Source organism: Esox lucius, chromosome 25 (assembly GCF_011004845.1).
Source record: "Esox lucius isolate fEsoLuc1 chromosome 25, fEsoLuc1.pri, whole genome shotgun sequence".
NCBI classification, from domain to species: Eukaryota; Metazoa; Chordata; class Actinopteri; order Esociformes; family Esocidae; genus Esox; species Esox lucius.
In genome coordinates, this window is record NC_047593.1 from 16,972,208 (window position 1) to 16,987,398 (window position 15,191).

Below are 15,191 nucleotides of genomic sequence, written 5' to 3' on the forward strand. Positions count from 1 at the left end.
TAAAAGGCCTGCATCTTGCAATCTAATGTTACGTGTAGGTATGTATGGCTGGATCATTTCAGCAAGGTAACTAGGAGCAAATCCATGTATTGATTAATTGAGTAGGTTAACAATAAAACCTTAAAATCAGCCCTAACCCTAACAGGCAGCCAGTGTAAAGAGGCCAGTACTGGAGTAATGTGTTAAAAACATTTTTTTGGTTCTAGTTAGGTTTCTATCAGCCATGGGCGGCACTAATTGAAGCTTATTTATTGATTTATCGGGGTAACCAGAAAGAAGAGCATTGCGGTAATCTAATCTAGAAGCAACAAAAGCATGGATTTGTTTTTCTGCATAGGTTTTTGATAGAAAGTTTCAGATTTTTGCAATGCGTTAATATCCAATTGAGGAAACTTAAATTGCAATGCAACTGCATTGAGAGCCAAAAGCGAGAGGTCACCATCGGTGCGTATGATCTCCAGGGTTACTCACCTCTTCCTGTTGTATTGGGAGTAATATAAAAGCTTCCTGTTTCTTGTTTAAGTGTTTTAAAGGTGGATTACTGGACATGTCTCTGTGTCCTTAATGCCACCCTATTCTCCACAGTACATCTGCTGTTGTGTAATCCTGCTTTTGACCAAAGCCAGTAGGAGACAATAAAATTAATATGGTGACACACAAACTGGGTTTAATCCAAATAAATTCTCTCTTCACATTAAAAGTTTTCTTTTCCTCCTTTCCCTTTTCAGATCTGAAAGGTCATGACCTTTATATGGAAACTCCCCCCGGCCAACGCCTAAACCGATCCGTTTATTTAGCATCTGTGTGGAGGGGTGAACCAGTGAACGCTTAGGGAGACGTGACGGATCGACTGGAATCTGGAGACGAAGGTAAAACCCAACGGGCCAGCTGTGATTAAACGACAGGCGATTGGCCAGGAACACCGGTCTGATGACGTCCACGCTGCAGGTCGCTGAACATGACGGATCTCAAGACGAGGGATCAAGCCCAAAGAAGAACAGAGATGTTTGGAGAGGCGTCAGACCACCGCAGATTGCAGAATATGATACATTAAAAAAAGAGAAATCGAGCACAAAACATTTTTGGGAATTTCAGAGTGGCGTGTGTGCTCCACTAACTGGTATGGACAGTGGGGCGGATGAACGAGGTTTGGACAACAGACACACAGCACACACACACACAGCTGTACACAAACAAACAGTATCGGGAGATCTGATGATAATTGTTTTTTCAGGATCATATCCGAGGTGGGTGACATCATCTGGAGTTGCTGCTTTGATTCTGTTTCTGTTGTGTATTCTCCTACTGGCTGGGATCATTGGCCTTTCTGTTCACTGTAAGTTTTTTTGTTTTTTACTAACATGTTTCAATCAGCTTCGAAAAGTACATTCATATCTTTTCAATGGACCACGTGGTGGAAATTATTGTGTTCTCAATTATTTCAAATGCAGTTAAAGCTACTGTTCATCCACTTGACTGTAAGAAAAATATTTCTGCAATTTTGCACCTTAACTAAATACCCATTTCCGTAGATATCAAAGTGAGCAGTCACTACAACTCAGACTACAACGACTTCACTGAAGAGAGAAACCTGTTAAAGGTCAGTTACAATAACATGACTGAAGAGAGAAACCAGTTAAAAGCCAGTTACAACAACATGACTGAAGAGAGAGACCAGTTAAAGGCCAGTTACAACAACCTGACTGAAGAGAGAGACCAGTTAGAAGCCAGTCACAACCAGCTGATGGAAGAGAGAGACCAGTTAAAAGCCAGTCACAACCAGCTGATGGAAGAGAGAGACCAGTTAAAAGCCAGTTACAACAACTTTATTGAAGAGAGAGACCAGTTAAAGGCCAGTTACAACAACCTGACTGAAGAGAGAGACCAGTTAGAAGCCAGTCACATCCAGATGATGGAAGAGAGAGACCAGTTAAAAGCCAGTTACAACAACTTTATTGAAGAGAGAGACCAGTTGAATGAAACGCTACACCTTTGGAACAGTGGTAAAAAAAACATATACTCCTTACTTCAGTCCCAGTAGATTCAAATAGTAGTCTATTTATATTGTATTTATATACTATAGTATATATACTGTTTATATCTATTTCCCCTCACTGGCCACTTATTTAGGTGTGCTTCTTATTATGGCATAGGAATCCCCATTTATGTACAGTGCCATTTGAAAAACAATTCCAAGCCTTTCATTATCACGATCTATGTTCTAAAATAATGTATGATAAATAAATGATAATTTCATGATAACATTTTTTGGAAACAGATTAGTCCTTAACACTTCTATGCTCTGTTTCCCGAGGGTGGATAAAATTCGGTTCCAGTTGGTACCTCCTCTCTGATCAGAAGAACACCTGGACTGCCAGCAGAGAGGACTGTCTGAAGAGAGGAGCTCACCTGGTGATCATCAACAGTGAGGCAGAACAGGTGAGAGACAGGAGTTAAATGGAGAAGGAGAAAGAGAGAGATTATTTCAACATAAGTCAGCATAAGTCAGCTCCTTAAGTCCCATTAAAGTCCATTGGGTCTGGACATATTTTTGCGCCGAAACAACAGAGACTCCTCCATGGACTGAGTGGATCGCGTAACACCCACATCGGTTTACATTTTATCAAAATGGAGAAGACTTGGATGTGGTTTGATGACGGACCGTCCAGAAAAATCATCAACTCCTGACATCACGTGAGTGGCCCTGTTCCAGGAGAAATGTTCCATTTGTGTTGTTTCAATGTTTTGTTTTTTACGGTCTGTTTTTCTGTTGCACTGTTCTTGTTGTTGTGGATTTCACAATTGATTCCTTTGTGTTATATTTTAGTTTCTGCTTATCTTTGTGTTTTTTAATGAACTGGATTTATATTATTGTCTGTTTAATTATGTTGTTCTATCAGAATACTTTTAATGGATGACTGTCTTTGTTATATGATGGCTTGTTGTCTGTTTATCTATGTTATTATGAATTATTATTATTTGAATATATTTTTTATATAGACATTTTGATTGCATTTGATTGTTACACAATGAATTTTTTTTTTTGCTCACTGTCTCATTACCTGTGATGCATTGAAATGCTTTTCACTACCTGGTTATTTTCTTGGACATATTTTTGTTTCTGTGTCTTGTTTTTTTAGGTTCTGGGATTATGGGGAACCAAACAATTCCGGGGGGGAGGACTGTGCTGAGATTGTAACCATGAAAACATACCCATTAAAGAGCTGGAATGACATACCATGCACACAGATGAATAACTGGGTGTGTGAGATGACCACGTCTGGAGAATAACATAATATCTATAAACATTTGGGATGTTAGGCATTTTGATGATCTGTTTTAAAAATGTCTGCTTTGAAAATGTATTTAGAAAAAGAAAACAAAATAGTTAAAGGAACCATTTCGACTATTTCCAAAATACAAATACTGAAAACAATTCTACTTATAACTTAAAGTGATGGGGAAAGATGTTATTTCAGATGGAAATGCTTAAAAAAATACTTAGTTATTTTTGTTGCACTTGAACTCATAAGGTCACCATCTTCTCCATTCTTCCTGTGGCAAGGTAGTAGATGCTAAACATCCAATTCAACGAAATGCCCCCTCCATTTTATAAAGCAAGGCTGGGTCAGTCTACTCATTGTCCTGAAGTGGGGGTGCTCCAGAGCAAGACATCTGACTGGCCAAGTAAGGGAGTGTGTCTTTGAATAGCCTGTCTTGGTTATGTTTCTGTGGTCACCACACATTGTACATGTCAAGCCCACAATCAGTTCTAGACAGGTAAAGCCAACCCTGAACACTATACATCCTGCAATATTTTTTGCCACATTTCCAAAACGATAACACGGTCTAATTATGTTTAATCTGTGCTTACATGCCTTTATTTTCTTTATCTACCTTTAAGTCTTTATCTACCATTGAGTCCCATATGACATGACATCTGTATTATTATTATTTTTAACTTGTGGAATAAAACTGGTGAACTGATAAAATAAATTAATACATATTTTCTAAAGCAAGGATTTTGTAAAGATCACAACTTGCTTGCATGCTTTGTCATCGTGATAACTGTGTGTTGTGAAGTGAAGCCAAGCAGGCAGAAAGTGATTCTGGATTAATTGAAGAAGTATTGTAAGTTCTAGTTTTTTCACCACAACACTACAATTACAAAGACAGTGTAGACATTGTTAAAGTTGTAAATGAATCTTGGAAACGGCTGATTTTTAAAGGAATATCTACATACAGAAGCCCATTACCAGCAACCATCAGTCCTGTGTTCCAAGGACTCAATGCTGTGTTTTCACTGGCTGACTTATCATTCGAAACCTCTTTTGCCATTATGTTAGCATGGCTGAAAACTGTTGTGCTGATCAAAGCAATAAAACAGCCATTATTTTTGGCTTGTCTATAGACTAGCCAGCATCAGCGTTTGTGGGTTCGATTACAGTCTCAAAATGTCCAGAAACTGTTTTTTTCTGAAACTCGTCAGTCTATTCTTTTTCTGAGAAATGAAGGCCAAGAAACTGAAGATTTCATAAAAGGATGTGTATTACTCCCTTTACTGAACAGCGCAAACTGGCTCTAACCAGAATAGAAAGAGCTGTAGGAGACCCGGGTGCATTGAGCAAGAGGACAAGTACATTAGAGTGTCTAGTTTGAGAAACGCCACACAGGTCCTCAACTGGCAGCTTCATTAGATAGTACCCGTCTCAACCGACGTCAACATTGAAGAGGAGACCTGAGATGCTGGCCTTCTAGGCGGAGTTCTTTCTCTGTCCTGTGCCAGTGTTCGTTAACCCGTCTTAATCTTTTCTTTTTTAATTGGCCAGTCTGAGACATGGCATTTTCTTTACAACCCCCTTTACTAACATATCTCCTGTTTGGTACCAACTCTACGACAATGTTTCCTTGTTGCAGCTAAGTGGAAATAATAAGTAGTGTGTGTGTGTGTGTGTGTGTCTGTTTAACCGTGTGTGACTATGTGTGTGTGTCTGTGTGTTCGTCTGGGATGTTCTCCACCACATCCCATGATGCACTTTGATCTACACAGGTCCATCTCAAGATGTCCACCCGGCGATGAATCATCTTGGATGAGGTGTGTCCTAAATGGTTCCCTACTTCTTCAGTAGGGACTGGTTTGAAGTAGTGTCATATAAAGTAGTGTACTATAAAGGAAGAATGGAGCCATGTGGGACTCAGGCTTTAGCCCGTCTCCTCTGTGTCATTCAGTGTTTCTGTTTTGGGCCTCAGCATCTCTCTCTGTCTCTCTCCTTCTGTTTCAGTCAGTCAGCCTATCTGTCAGTCCCTTATTTATCTCTCTTAATTAAATGTTCAACTTTAAATTTACATCTTCAATTACAATTTTCAATTTAAATTAAAGACACAAGTATATGAATATGGATCATGTTCACAATGTTGTTGACAGTGGGTCACATGTCGTGCTGCTAATATGCCATACATTTGACTGGAGGTTGGAATGTGTAGCTGCTTCCACCTCATTCTGTGGGCAGTGTGCCTGTCATCTTTGTAGAGCCAAGTATGGCAAAGCCATAGTGTGTATATTGTCTGTTTTTCTTAATTTAGGGTCTGTGATTTTTTTTCTTTGTGGGTATCTGACTGTATTGCTCTCATTTTGCTCTGATGGGTCTGTTGGGTTTGTGAACAGAGCCCCAGAACTAGTTGGTTTGGGAGGCTCTGCTCCAGGCTCATCTCTGTGGATGGGGGCTTTGTTATGCAAGGTTTGACAGTTGCTTTACTTTGAGTGTGAAAAATCTTTGTCATACAGCGCCTACTGGTGGAGTAGTAATCTAACTGCATTTCCTTGAGATGTACCACAACTGAATCTTGCTCTTAACAGAACGCCGCCAAAGTACACTTTCATGTGCATTTTACCTGTAGGCCTATGGTCTCATGAGTCTTCTCAAGACCCCCCTGTAGCTAATTCTAAGGAGAATTGATGTAGAAAATATAAGGTTGGGACTAAAGTAAATGTTGTGCAGTTGTTACATTTGTAGTTTGGTCTGTCGCTGCTAAATACATATAGGCAATACCAATGTTCAAAGTGAACAAATACACTTTGAACATGGAGCCAATCTACAAACTATCTGAATGAGATAACATGGAGGACAACCTGAATAGAGATTACCTAAAAGTGATTCTACGATTCAGAAAGGACAGGGGGATTGTATGTGAATTCATAAGGGGTCACTATTCGGAGGCGGAGCCCATCTTCTATAACGGACTTGATTGAACTGACTTGATGATTCCGGAAACCATGTTGAAGGACTTAAAACGTCACCTGGAAAGCCTCCTCCTTACATGTAAAAGGAAGAATACATATTTATTATTGTTGACTCTTATTCCACCCAAAGGCTACAGTTTATTTAAACATTCTTTAATTCCATTTGTTTAGTTATATACAAATTAAAAAAGGGAAATTACCTATTCACTTGTTCATTTCTGTTTATTCATGTCACAACAACAATGATTTTGTTCTACATTGTCAGCTATTTCACAAATACTTTTAATCGTCTTTTCATACTATCATTATCCAGGTAAATGTGCAATTTAATGAGAGAGCGTTCTAGAGCTGTATATACAGCTCCGGAAAAAGAGACCACTGCAATTTTTTCTTTCCTTTTCTAAAAAGTCGAAAAGGAAAGTTTTGAAAGAGGAACAGAAGCGTTAAATTTGCTGAAGTCTCTATAATTTCTTCCAGAGCTATATATTTGAAACGCTGTTCTTTAATTATTTTGCCCATACATAGGTAAAAAAGTAAATACACCAACCAGAATTTGTATTTAACATATTTGGACATTTGGACAGGTAAATTCCTGCCTCATTCTTTGAGAAAGGAAACATGAACAATTACACGATACAACTAACTTTGAAAACATTGATGCAATTAAAATCAACAGAAGTACATCGCTACCTTCGCCATCAGTCTAAAACTTGACTCAGGTGCACGAGAACAGAAAAAGATTAGTAACCTAAAGATTAGTAACTTGGACTGATTTGGTCTTAACCAAAAGGATGTGGGGCAACACGTTGTACCGAAATCAAATCATGGTCCTGTAAGTGTGTCACAGGGCTGGAAGACCGCGGGTGCGGTGGCAGTCCGTGGCTAGCCGGAGGAATTTGCCACAGACCGTGGCTACTCTTCCGTGACCCTACTCACGGGCGACTCGCCAGCGAAAGTACTACGAAATACCGGGGTTCTTAAGTGTTGGCATAATCAATGGATATGCCACGCCTGGCCTGAGCCGGTTAATTCTGGAACAGGTCTTCTACCGGGTTCTGCGTTTTCACGACGAGCGCTGGACATTCCCCAGACCACCACACGTGGGCATCAATGAGTCATTTATTGGTCATTACAGTTCATTGTCCATGTGGCTCCTGCATACAAAACCAAACAAACAAACACATCTAAATTGTATATATTACTGGCAGTATAGAATACTGGGAAGGTAGTGACAGAGTGTACATATCAGGGGTGTCGCGATATACCGGTATGGACGATAACCGTGATATTTAAAAAATGAAATATTGATATCATGTTAATAATACACATAGGATAATATCATATTCACTAAGCAAAAGTGATTTCGTAATTTTCCAAAAACTTGCTTTTTCGATAGCTTATTCACGTCATCTACAGACAAACAATGCATGTTACGTTAAAATCAACTCGTTATTGGGGGGACAAAAACATGACAGTAGATCTTATTTTGATTCATGAATTGAGGAAATCAGGAGATATTCTGTGGCAATTTTATATTATATTTTACACTATTATTGTTTATGTAGACTTTCAGTCACGATTCGTCACTCTCCTTAGAGTCTGTGGTTAGCAGATACAGCAGACAGACTTTAGATACACAGTGGTGGGACAGGGAAGCCCCGAACAGAATAGTATCCGTTGAATGTTGAATTTTGCTTCGGGTACTTCATTCATTCTTGCTGCATCATAGTCGCCTCACAAATAGCATCAATATTTCATCGAGGTACTGACGAATGACGAGTAGCAAAGACCTCACACCTGAATTCCAACCGCAGTATGCCTAATGCTACATTATCTAGATGTGGAACAAAAAAAAATATTCAAACATATTGGAGACGCCAAATGTGCCTTATGGAACCTCGGGTCTCGTGATCTCCTCACTTGTGATCTCCATGTGGCAACTGCATTTTCAGCGAAAAATCGAGAGGTCACATCTGGTAATGTGATCTCCAGAGTTACTCAACCCATTCTGCTATATTCAGAGTAATGTGTGAACTTTTTGTTTCTTGTTTATGTGTTGTTGGATTACAGGAGACGTGTTTGTGTCCTTAATGCCACCCTACTCCCTACATCTGCTGTACTATAACCCTGTTATTGACCAGAGCCAGTAGGAGGCAACAAAATAAATAGGGTATCATTGGACCACACATACTGGGTTTAATCCAGATAACATCTCTTTTCACAGTAAAAGTTTGCTCCTTTCACTTCTTGGATCTGAAAGGTCATGACCTTTATATGGAAACTCCCCCCGGCCAACGCCTAAACCGATCCGTTTATTTAGCATCTGTGTGGAGGGGTGAACCAGTGAACGCTTAGGGAGACGTGACGGATCGACTGGAATCTGGAGACGAAGGTAAAACCCAACGGGCCAGCTGTGATTAAACGACAGGCGATTGGCCTGGAACACCGGTCTGATGACGTCCACGCTGCAGGTCGCTGAACATGACGGATCGCAAGATGAGGGATCAAGGCCAAAGAAGAACAGAGATGTTTGGTTTTTGATCTCCTGTTTGTTCCCCCACCACCTAGCCCCCATCTACCCCTGCCGCTCTGCTCCAATCACTGTCCTCCTCCTGTCCTCCTGTCCACCGACTGCGAAACTGCTTTTCCCTGAACCAGTGATTAAACGAATTATACAGAACCCATACTGCCTTCGTGTCCGCATTTTGGTCCACTGTTCTGTCTTTTGTGTCCCCCCTTCACCATCAGTCTAAAAATAGACCAGAACAAGTACAAATGGCTATAAAATCATTAGCGAGTAACTTGGGACGGTCCGGTCTTCCACAAAGATTAGAAACTTGGACTGATTTGATCTTAACCAAATGGGTGTCTCTGATTTGATCTTAACCAAATGGGTGTCTCTGATTTGATCTTAACCAAATGGGTGTCTCTGATTTGATCTTAACCAAATGGGTGTCTCTGATTTGATCTTAACCAAATGGGTGTCTCTGATTTGATCTTAACCAAATGGGTGTCTCTGATTTGATCTTAACCAAATGGGTGTCTCTGATTTGATCTTAACCAAATGGGTGTCTCTGATTTGATCTTAACCAAATGGGTGTCTCTGATTTGATCTTAACCAAATGGGTGTCTCTGATTTGATCTTAACCAAATGGGTGTCTCTGATTTGATCTTAACCAAATGGGTGTCTCTGATTTGATCTTAACCAAATGGGTGTCTCTGATTTGATCTTAACCAAATGGGTGTCTCTGATTTGATCTTAACCAAATGGGTGTCTCTGATTTGATCTTAACCAAATGGGTGTCTCTGATTTGATCTTAAATCTGGCCTACATGGGAGGTCAGGGAGGAAGAATCATCTGCCCTAAAACAGAATATCAAGACACGACTGACAGTTACCAGAGAAATTTGAAGGGAGTGTTCTTACTTTCTCACACGAACGCATATAAAACATTAATATAGAATCAGTGAATGGCTAAAAACCAAGATGATGTAATATATAATAACAAAGAAATACTGTTCATGTATATGGGCCAAGGACAAAACCGGAGCTGTTGAGGCAGACTTTCAGGTGTGATTCCTCTCTTTCCTCTGAGTCTGTGGTAACTAAGTTAACAGAGAGACATAAGGTATACAGTAGTGGGCCAGGGACGCCTCTAACTGAGCAGTAGCCGATTGTGTAGATTCTTTATTCTGGTACTTTAATCGTCTGCGCTGGAAATGGCATTAATATCTAAATTAGTAAATTGAAATTGTGGAAATGTGAAGTAGAAAACCCTCCCACCTGAATTACAACAGCAGTATGACTAATACAGATTTATCTAGATGTTAAACAGAAATATCATAATCCCTGACGCTTGTGATCTGTGTGTAACAACTTCATTGTCAGCTAAAACCGAGATGTCATTATTGGTACGCCTGATCTCCACAATAACTCATCACATCCTGATATATTAGGAGTAATAACTAAGCTTCCTGTTTCTTGTTTAAGTGTTTTAAGGGTGGATTACTGCTTCCTGTTTCTTGTTTAAGTGTTTTAAGGGTGGATTACTGGAAAAGTGTTTGTGTCCTAAATGCCACCCTACTTCCTACATGTGCTGTACTATAATACTGATATTGACCAGAGCCAGTAGGAGACAATAAAATGAATTGGGTGACCCTTGACCACACATGATGGGGTCAAGTGTTCCAGATAATTTATTTTTTCACAATAAACGTCTTCCTTTGCTCCTTTCACTTCTCAGATCTGAAAGGTCATGACCTTTATATGGAAACTCCCCCCGGCCAACACCTAAACCGATCCGTTTATTTAGCATCTGTGTGGAGGGGTGAACCAGTGAACGCTTAGGGAGACGTGACATACTGACTGGAATCTGGAGACGAAGGTAAAACCCAACGGGCCAGCTGTGATTAAACGACGGGTGATTGGCCTGGAACACCGGTCTGATGACGTCCACGCTGCAGGTCGCTGAATACGACGGATCTCAAGACGAGGGATCAAGCCCAAAGAAGAAAAGAGATGTTTGGAGAGGCGTCAGACCACTGCAGATAGCAGAATATGATACATTAAAAGAAGAGAAATCGTGCACAAAACATTTTAGGGAATTTCAGAGTGGCGTGTGTGCTCCACTAACTGGTATGGACAGTGGGGCGGATGAACGAGGTTTGGACAACAGACACACAGCACACACACACACAGCTGTACACACACAAACAGTATCGGGAGATCTGATGATAATTGTTTTTTCAGGATCATATCCGAGGTGGGTGACATCATCTGGAATTGCTGCTTTGATTCTGTTTCTGTTGTGTATTCTCCTACTGGCTGGGATCATTGGCCTTTCTGTTCACTGTAAGTTTTAAATGTTTTTACTAACGTGATTTAATGGTCATCAAAAGTTAATTCCTAGATTTTCAGTGGACCACAATGTGGAAATTGTGTTGTTATCAATTATTAGAAAAGCAGTTTAAGTTATGTTTCATCCACTGTGTAAAACAATTTTTTGTGCAATTAAAAAAAAAAATACATCAACAACCAAAACTAAATGTCACTTTCCATAGATAACAAAGTGATCAGTCGTTACAACATTGCAAGATCCCAGTCATCCACTTACATTAAACAGACTGAAGAGAAATACCATTTCAAGGCAGGTTACAACAACCTGACTAAAGAGAGAGACCAGTTAAAGCTCAGTTACAACAACCTGACCAAAGAGAGAGACCAGTTAAAGGCCAGTAACAACAACCTGACTGAAGAGAGAGACCAGTTAAAGGTCAGTTACAACAACCTGATCAAAGAGAGAGACCACTTGAAGGTCAGTAACACCAACCTAACTGAAGAGAGAGACCAGTTAAAGGCCAGTAACAACAACCTGACTGAAGAGAGAGACCAGTTAAAGGTCAGTTACACCAACCTAACTGAGAGAGACCAGTTAGAAGCCAGTAACAAGAACCTGACTGAAGAGAGAGACCAGTTAAAGATCAGTTACATCCACCTGACCAAAGAGAGAGACCACTTGAAGGTCAGTTACACCAACCTAACTGAAGAGAGAGACAAGTTAAAGGTCAATCAAAACAACCTGACTGAAGAGAGAGACCAGTTAAAGGTCAGTTACAACAACCTGATCAAAGAGAGAGACCACTTGAAGATCAGTTACACCAATCTGACTGAAGAGAGTGACCAGGTAAAGGCCAGTTACAACAACCTGACTGAAGAGAGAGACCAGTTAAAGGCCAGTTACAACCACCTGACTAAAGAACGAGACCAGTTGAAGGCCAGTTACAGAAACCTGACTGAAGAGAGAGACCAGCTGAATGAAACGCTAAACCTTTGGAACAGTGGTAAGAAAACCATATACTCCTTACTTACTTTAAAAAAAAAATTCCTCTCCCAAATAGTTGTTTTGTATTTATTTATTTATTTATTGTATTTATTTATAAACTATTGTATATACAGTTGCAATCAAAAGTCTACACACACCTTAGCCAAATATATTTATACTCACTTGTTCACAATTCCTGACATTTAATCATAGTACAAATTCCATCATAGGTCAGTTAGGATCACCACTTAATTTTAAGAATGTGAAATATCAGAATAATAATAGAGAAAATTATCGATTATTGATTGATTCCTTTCATAACATTCATAGTGGTTCAGAAGTTTACATACACTCAATTAGTATTTGGTAGCACTGCCTTTATATTGTTTAATTTGGGTCAAACATTTTGACTAGCCTTCCACAAGCTTCCCACAATAAGTGGGTGAATTCTGGTCTATTCCTCCTGACAGAAGTGGTGTAACTGAGACAGGTTGCTAGGCCTCCTTGTTTGCACACACTTTTTCCATTTCTGACCACTCATTTTCAATAGGATTGTGGTCAGGGCTTTGTGATGGCCACTCCAATTCCTGGACTTTGTTGTCCTTAAACCATTTTTCCAGAACTTTGGAAGTAAACTTTAACTTCCTGATTGATGTCTTGAGATGTTGCTTCAATATATCCACTCACGTTTCCTTCCTCATGATCCCATCTGTTTTGTGATGTGCACCAGACCCTCCTGCAGCATAGCACCCAGACAACATGATGCTGCCACTCCCGTTCTTCACAGTTTGGACTGTGTTCTTTCAGCTTGCAAGCCTCCCCCTTTTTCCTCCAAACGTAACAATATGACCAAAATGTTCAAAAAGTTCTGTAGTCTGGCTTTTTTATGGTGGATTTGGAGCAGTGCTTAGCGGCCTTCCAAGTGATGTGGATACACAATCAAATTAAGGACTTATTTTACTGTGGACATAGATGTTTTTATACCTGTTTCCTCCAGCATCTTCACAGGGTCGTTTGATGTTGTTATGAACGTGGTACCTTCAGTTTTTTAGAAATTGCTCCCAAGAATGAACCAGAGTTATGGAGGTCTATGGTTTTTTCTAAGGTTATGGCTGATTTATTTTGATTTACCCATGCTGTCATAGAAGAGGCACTGAGTTTGAACACAGGCCTTGAAATACATCCACAGGTACACCCCCAATTGACTCTATTAGAAGCTTCTAAAGCCATGACATAATTTTCTGGAATTTTCCAAGCTTATGTATAGCACAGTCAACTTAGTTCATGTAAACTTCTGACCCACTGGAATTGTGATATAGTGAATTATTAGTTAAATAACCTGTAAACAATTGTTGTAAACATTTGTGTCATGCACAAACCGACTTGCCAAAACTATAATTTAATCTATAATTACATTAAGATTGTGGAGTGGTTGAAATATCTGTTTTAATGACTGCAACCTAAGTGTATTTTGTAGTGTTATAATAATAATGAATAATAAAGAAATACAAATTTTATGGTAAAATATTTTGGAATCATAGATTTGTCGTAAATACTTCTATGCTCTGTCTCCCAAGGGTGGAAAAAATTTGGTTCCAGTTGGTACTTCCTCTCTAAACAGAAGAACACCTGGACTGCCAGCAGAGAGGACTGTCTGAAGAGAGGAGCTCATCTGGTGATCATCAACAGTGAGGCAGAACAGGTGAGAGACAGGAGTTGAATGGAGAGAGATTTTTTTAAACAATTGTTCCGCATTATTTATTCAACAAAAGTAAACTCCTATTTTAAAGACAATTGGATCGTATTAACCCATTTTTATATCAAATATATTTAAAAAAAACATTGAAGTCCTTTGTGTCTGGATATATTTTTTGTGCCAAAACAATAGAGATTCATCTATAGATTAGGTGAATCCCTTTCCGCCCACATCGGTTTACATGACATGAATACAGAGGGGGATTGGGAGTGGGTTGATGACGGACCATCCAGAAAATCATCAACTCCTGACATCACGTGAGTGGCCCTGTTCCAGAAGAAATGTTCCATCTGTGTTGTATTAACGTTTAGTTTTTACGGTCTGTTTTTATGTTGCATTGTTCATGTCAAAATTATTTCCTCTGTGTTATATTTTTGTGTCTGTTTTTTTAATGCTTTATTCCTATCTGTCATAATTGGATTCATATTATTGTCTGTCTAATTATGTTGTTCTACCAGTATACTGTTAATGGATGATTGCCTTTGTTATATGATGGCTTATTGTCTGTTTACCTGTGTTCTAATGAATTATTGTATATATTTAGATGACTTTTTTAACATAATTTTTCTCTGTGTTGCATTTCATTGTTATTATCAGCAACTTTTTTTGTTAACTGTATCATTACCTTGGTTGCATTGAATTGATTTTCACTACCGTTTTTAGGTTCTGGAATGATGGGGAACCAAACAATTCCGGGGGGGAGGACTGTGCTGAGATTGTAACCAAGGCAAAAAACCCATTAAAGAGCTGGAATGACATACCATGCAGTAAGAATATTAACTGGGTGTGTGAGAAGACCCCATCTGCATTCTAATATAATGTCTTTAAAAATGAAATGTCTACAGTATAAAGGTTTGAGCCGTCTTCCCAGTGCTTCCTGTAGCAAACCAGTAGATGCTAAACCACCAACACACCCCCTCATTTTTATAAAGTTAGGCTGGATCAGTCTGTTATTCGCCCCAAAGTAGTTGTGCCCCAGAGCAAGACATCTGACTTGCCAAGTAGGGGAGTGTTTATTAGTCGGTCTTGGTTATGTTTCTGTGGTCACCACACATTGTACATGTCAAGCCCACAATCTGTGCTAGACAGGTAATGCCAACCCTAAATACTATATGTCCTGTAATATTTTCTGTCACATTTTCAAAAGGATCACACATTGAAATGATGATGAATCTGTGCTTTAATTTTATTTTCACAGGCCAGGTATATATTATTGAGTGCCATATGTTATGTCTTCTGTATTATACTTTTTTTTACATGTGGAATAAAACAGGTGAACTGATAAACAACATATTTTCTTAAGCAATTATTTTGTATGTGTGTGTGTGTATATATATATATATACACACACTCTAGAGTAGGATCGGAAAGAA

The 15,191-nt window shown here is 39.3% G+C and overlaps 2 protein-coding genes across 3 annotated transcripts; both read left to right on the top strand.

Moving 5' to 3' along the window:
• Window positions 1-856: 856 nt before the first annotated feature.
• Window positions 857-3,934, top strand: LOC105020881 (C-type lectin domain family 4 member K-like). 2 transcript variants are annotated; one of them, XM_010888216.4, is made up of 6 exons: window positions 857-1,147; window positions 1,235-1,336; window positions 1,533-2,003; window positions 2,315-2,439; window positions 2,569-2,694; window positions 3,141-3,934. In XM_010888216.4, exons 1-5 carry the CDS (start codon window positions 931-933, stop codon window positions 2,686-2,688), a joined length of 1,035 nt encoding a protein of 344 aa, XP_010886518.3. In that variant the 5' UTR covers window positions 857-930; the 3' UTR covers window positions 2,689-2,694; window positions 3,141-3,934. The 2 variants fall into 2 exon arrangements, with proteins under 2 accessions (XP_010886518.3, XP_019899309.2); XM_020043750.3 differs by lacking the exon at window positions 2,569-2,694.
• Window positions 3,935-10,559: 6,625 nt separating this feature from the next.
• Window positions 10,560-15,102, top strand: LOC105020880 (C-type lectin domain family 4 member M). Its single transcript, XM_010888215.3, has 6 exons — window positions 10,560-10,903; window positions 10,991-11,092; window positions 11,302-12,081; window positions 13,640-13,764; window positions 13,951-14,075; window positions 14,482-15,102. The coding sequence occupies exons 1-6, from the start codon at window positions 10,687-10,689 to the stop codon at window positions 14,630-14,632; spliced, it is 1,500 nt and encodes a 499-aa protein (XP_010886517.2). The 5' UTR covers window positions 10,560-10,686; the 3' UTR covers window positions 14,633-15,102.
• The last annotated feature ends 89 nt before the right edge of the window (window positions 15,103-15,191 follow it).

Bases quoted from the DNA above. Each gene is read 5' to 3' on its own strand.
- LOC105020880 (XM_010888215.3), top strand. From the start codon at position 10,687: ATGACGTCCACGCTGCAGGTCGCTGAATACGACGGATCTCAAGACGAG. The intron at 10,904-10,990 runs GTTTGGACAACA...TTGTTTTTTCAG, and splicing joins CAGTGGGGCGGATGAACGAG to GATCATATCCGAGGTGGGTG. The intron at 12,082-13,639 runs GTAAGAAAACCA...CTGTCTCCCAAG, and splicing joins GCTAAACCTTTGGAACAGTG to GGTGGAAAAAATTTGGTTCC.
- LOC105020881 (XM_010888216.4), top strand. From the start codon at position 931: ATGACGTCCACGCTGCAGGTCGCTGAACATGACGGATCTCAAGACGAG. The intron at 1,337-1,532 runs GTAAGTTTTTTT...CCATTTCCGTAG, and splicing joins CATTGGCCTTTCTGTTCACT to ATATCAAAGTGAGCAGTCAC. The intron at 2,440-2,568 runs GTGAGAGACAGG...CCGAAACAACAG, and splicing joins TCAACAGTGAGGCAGAACAG to AGACTCCTCCATGGACTGAG.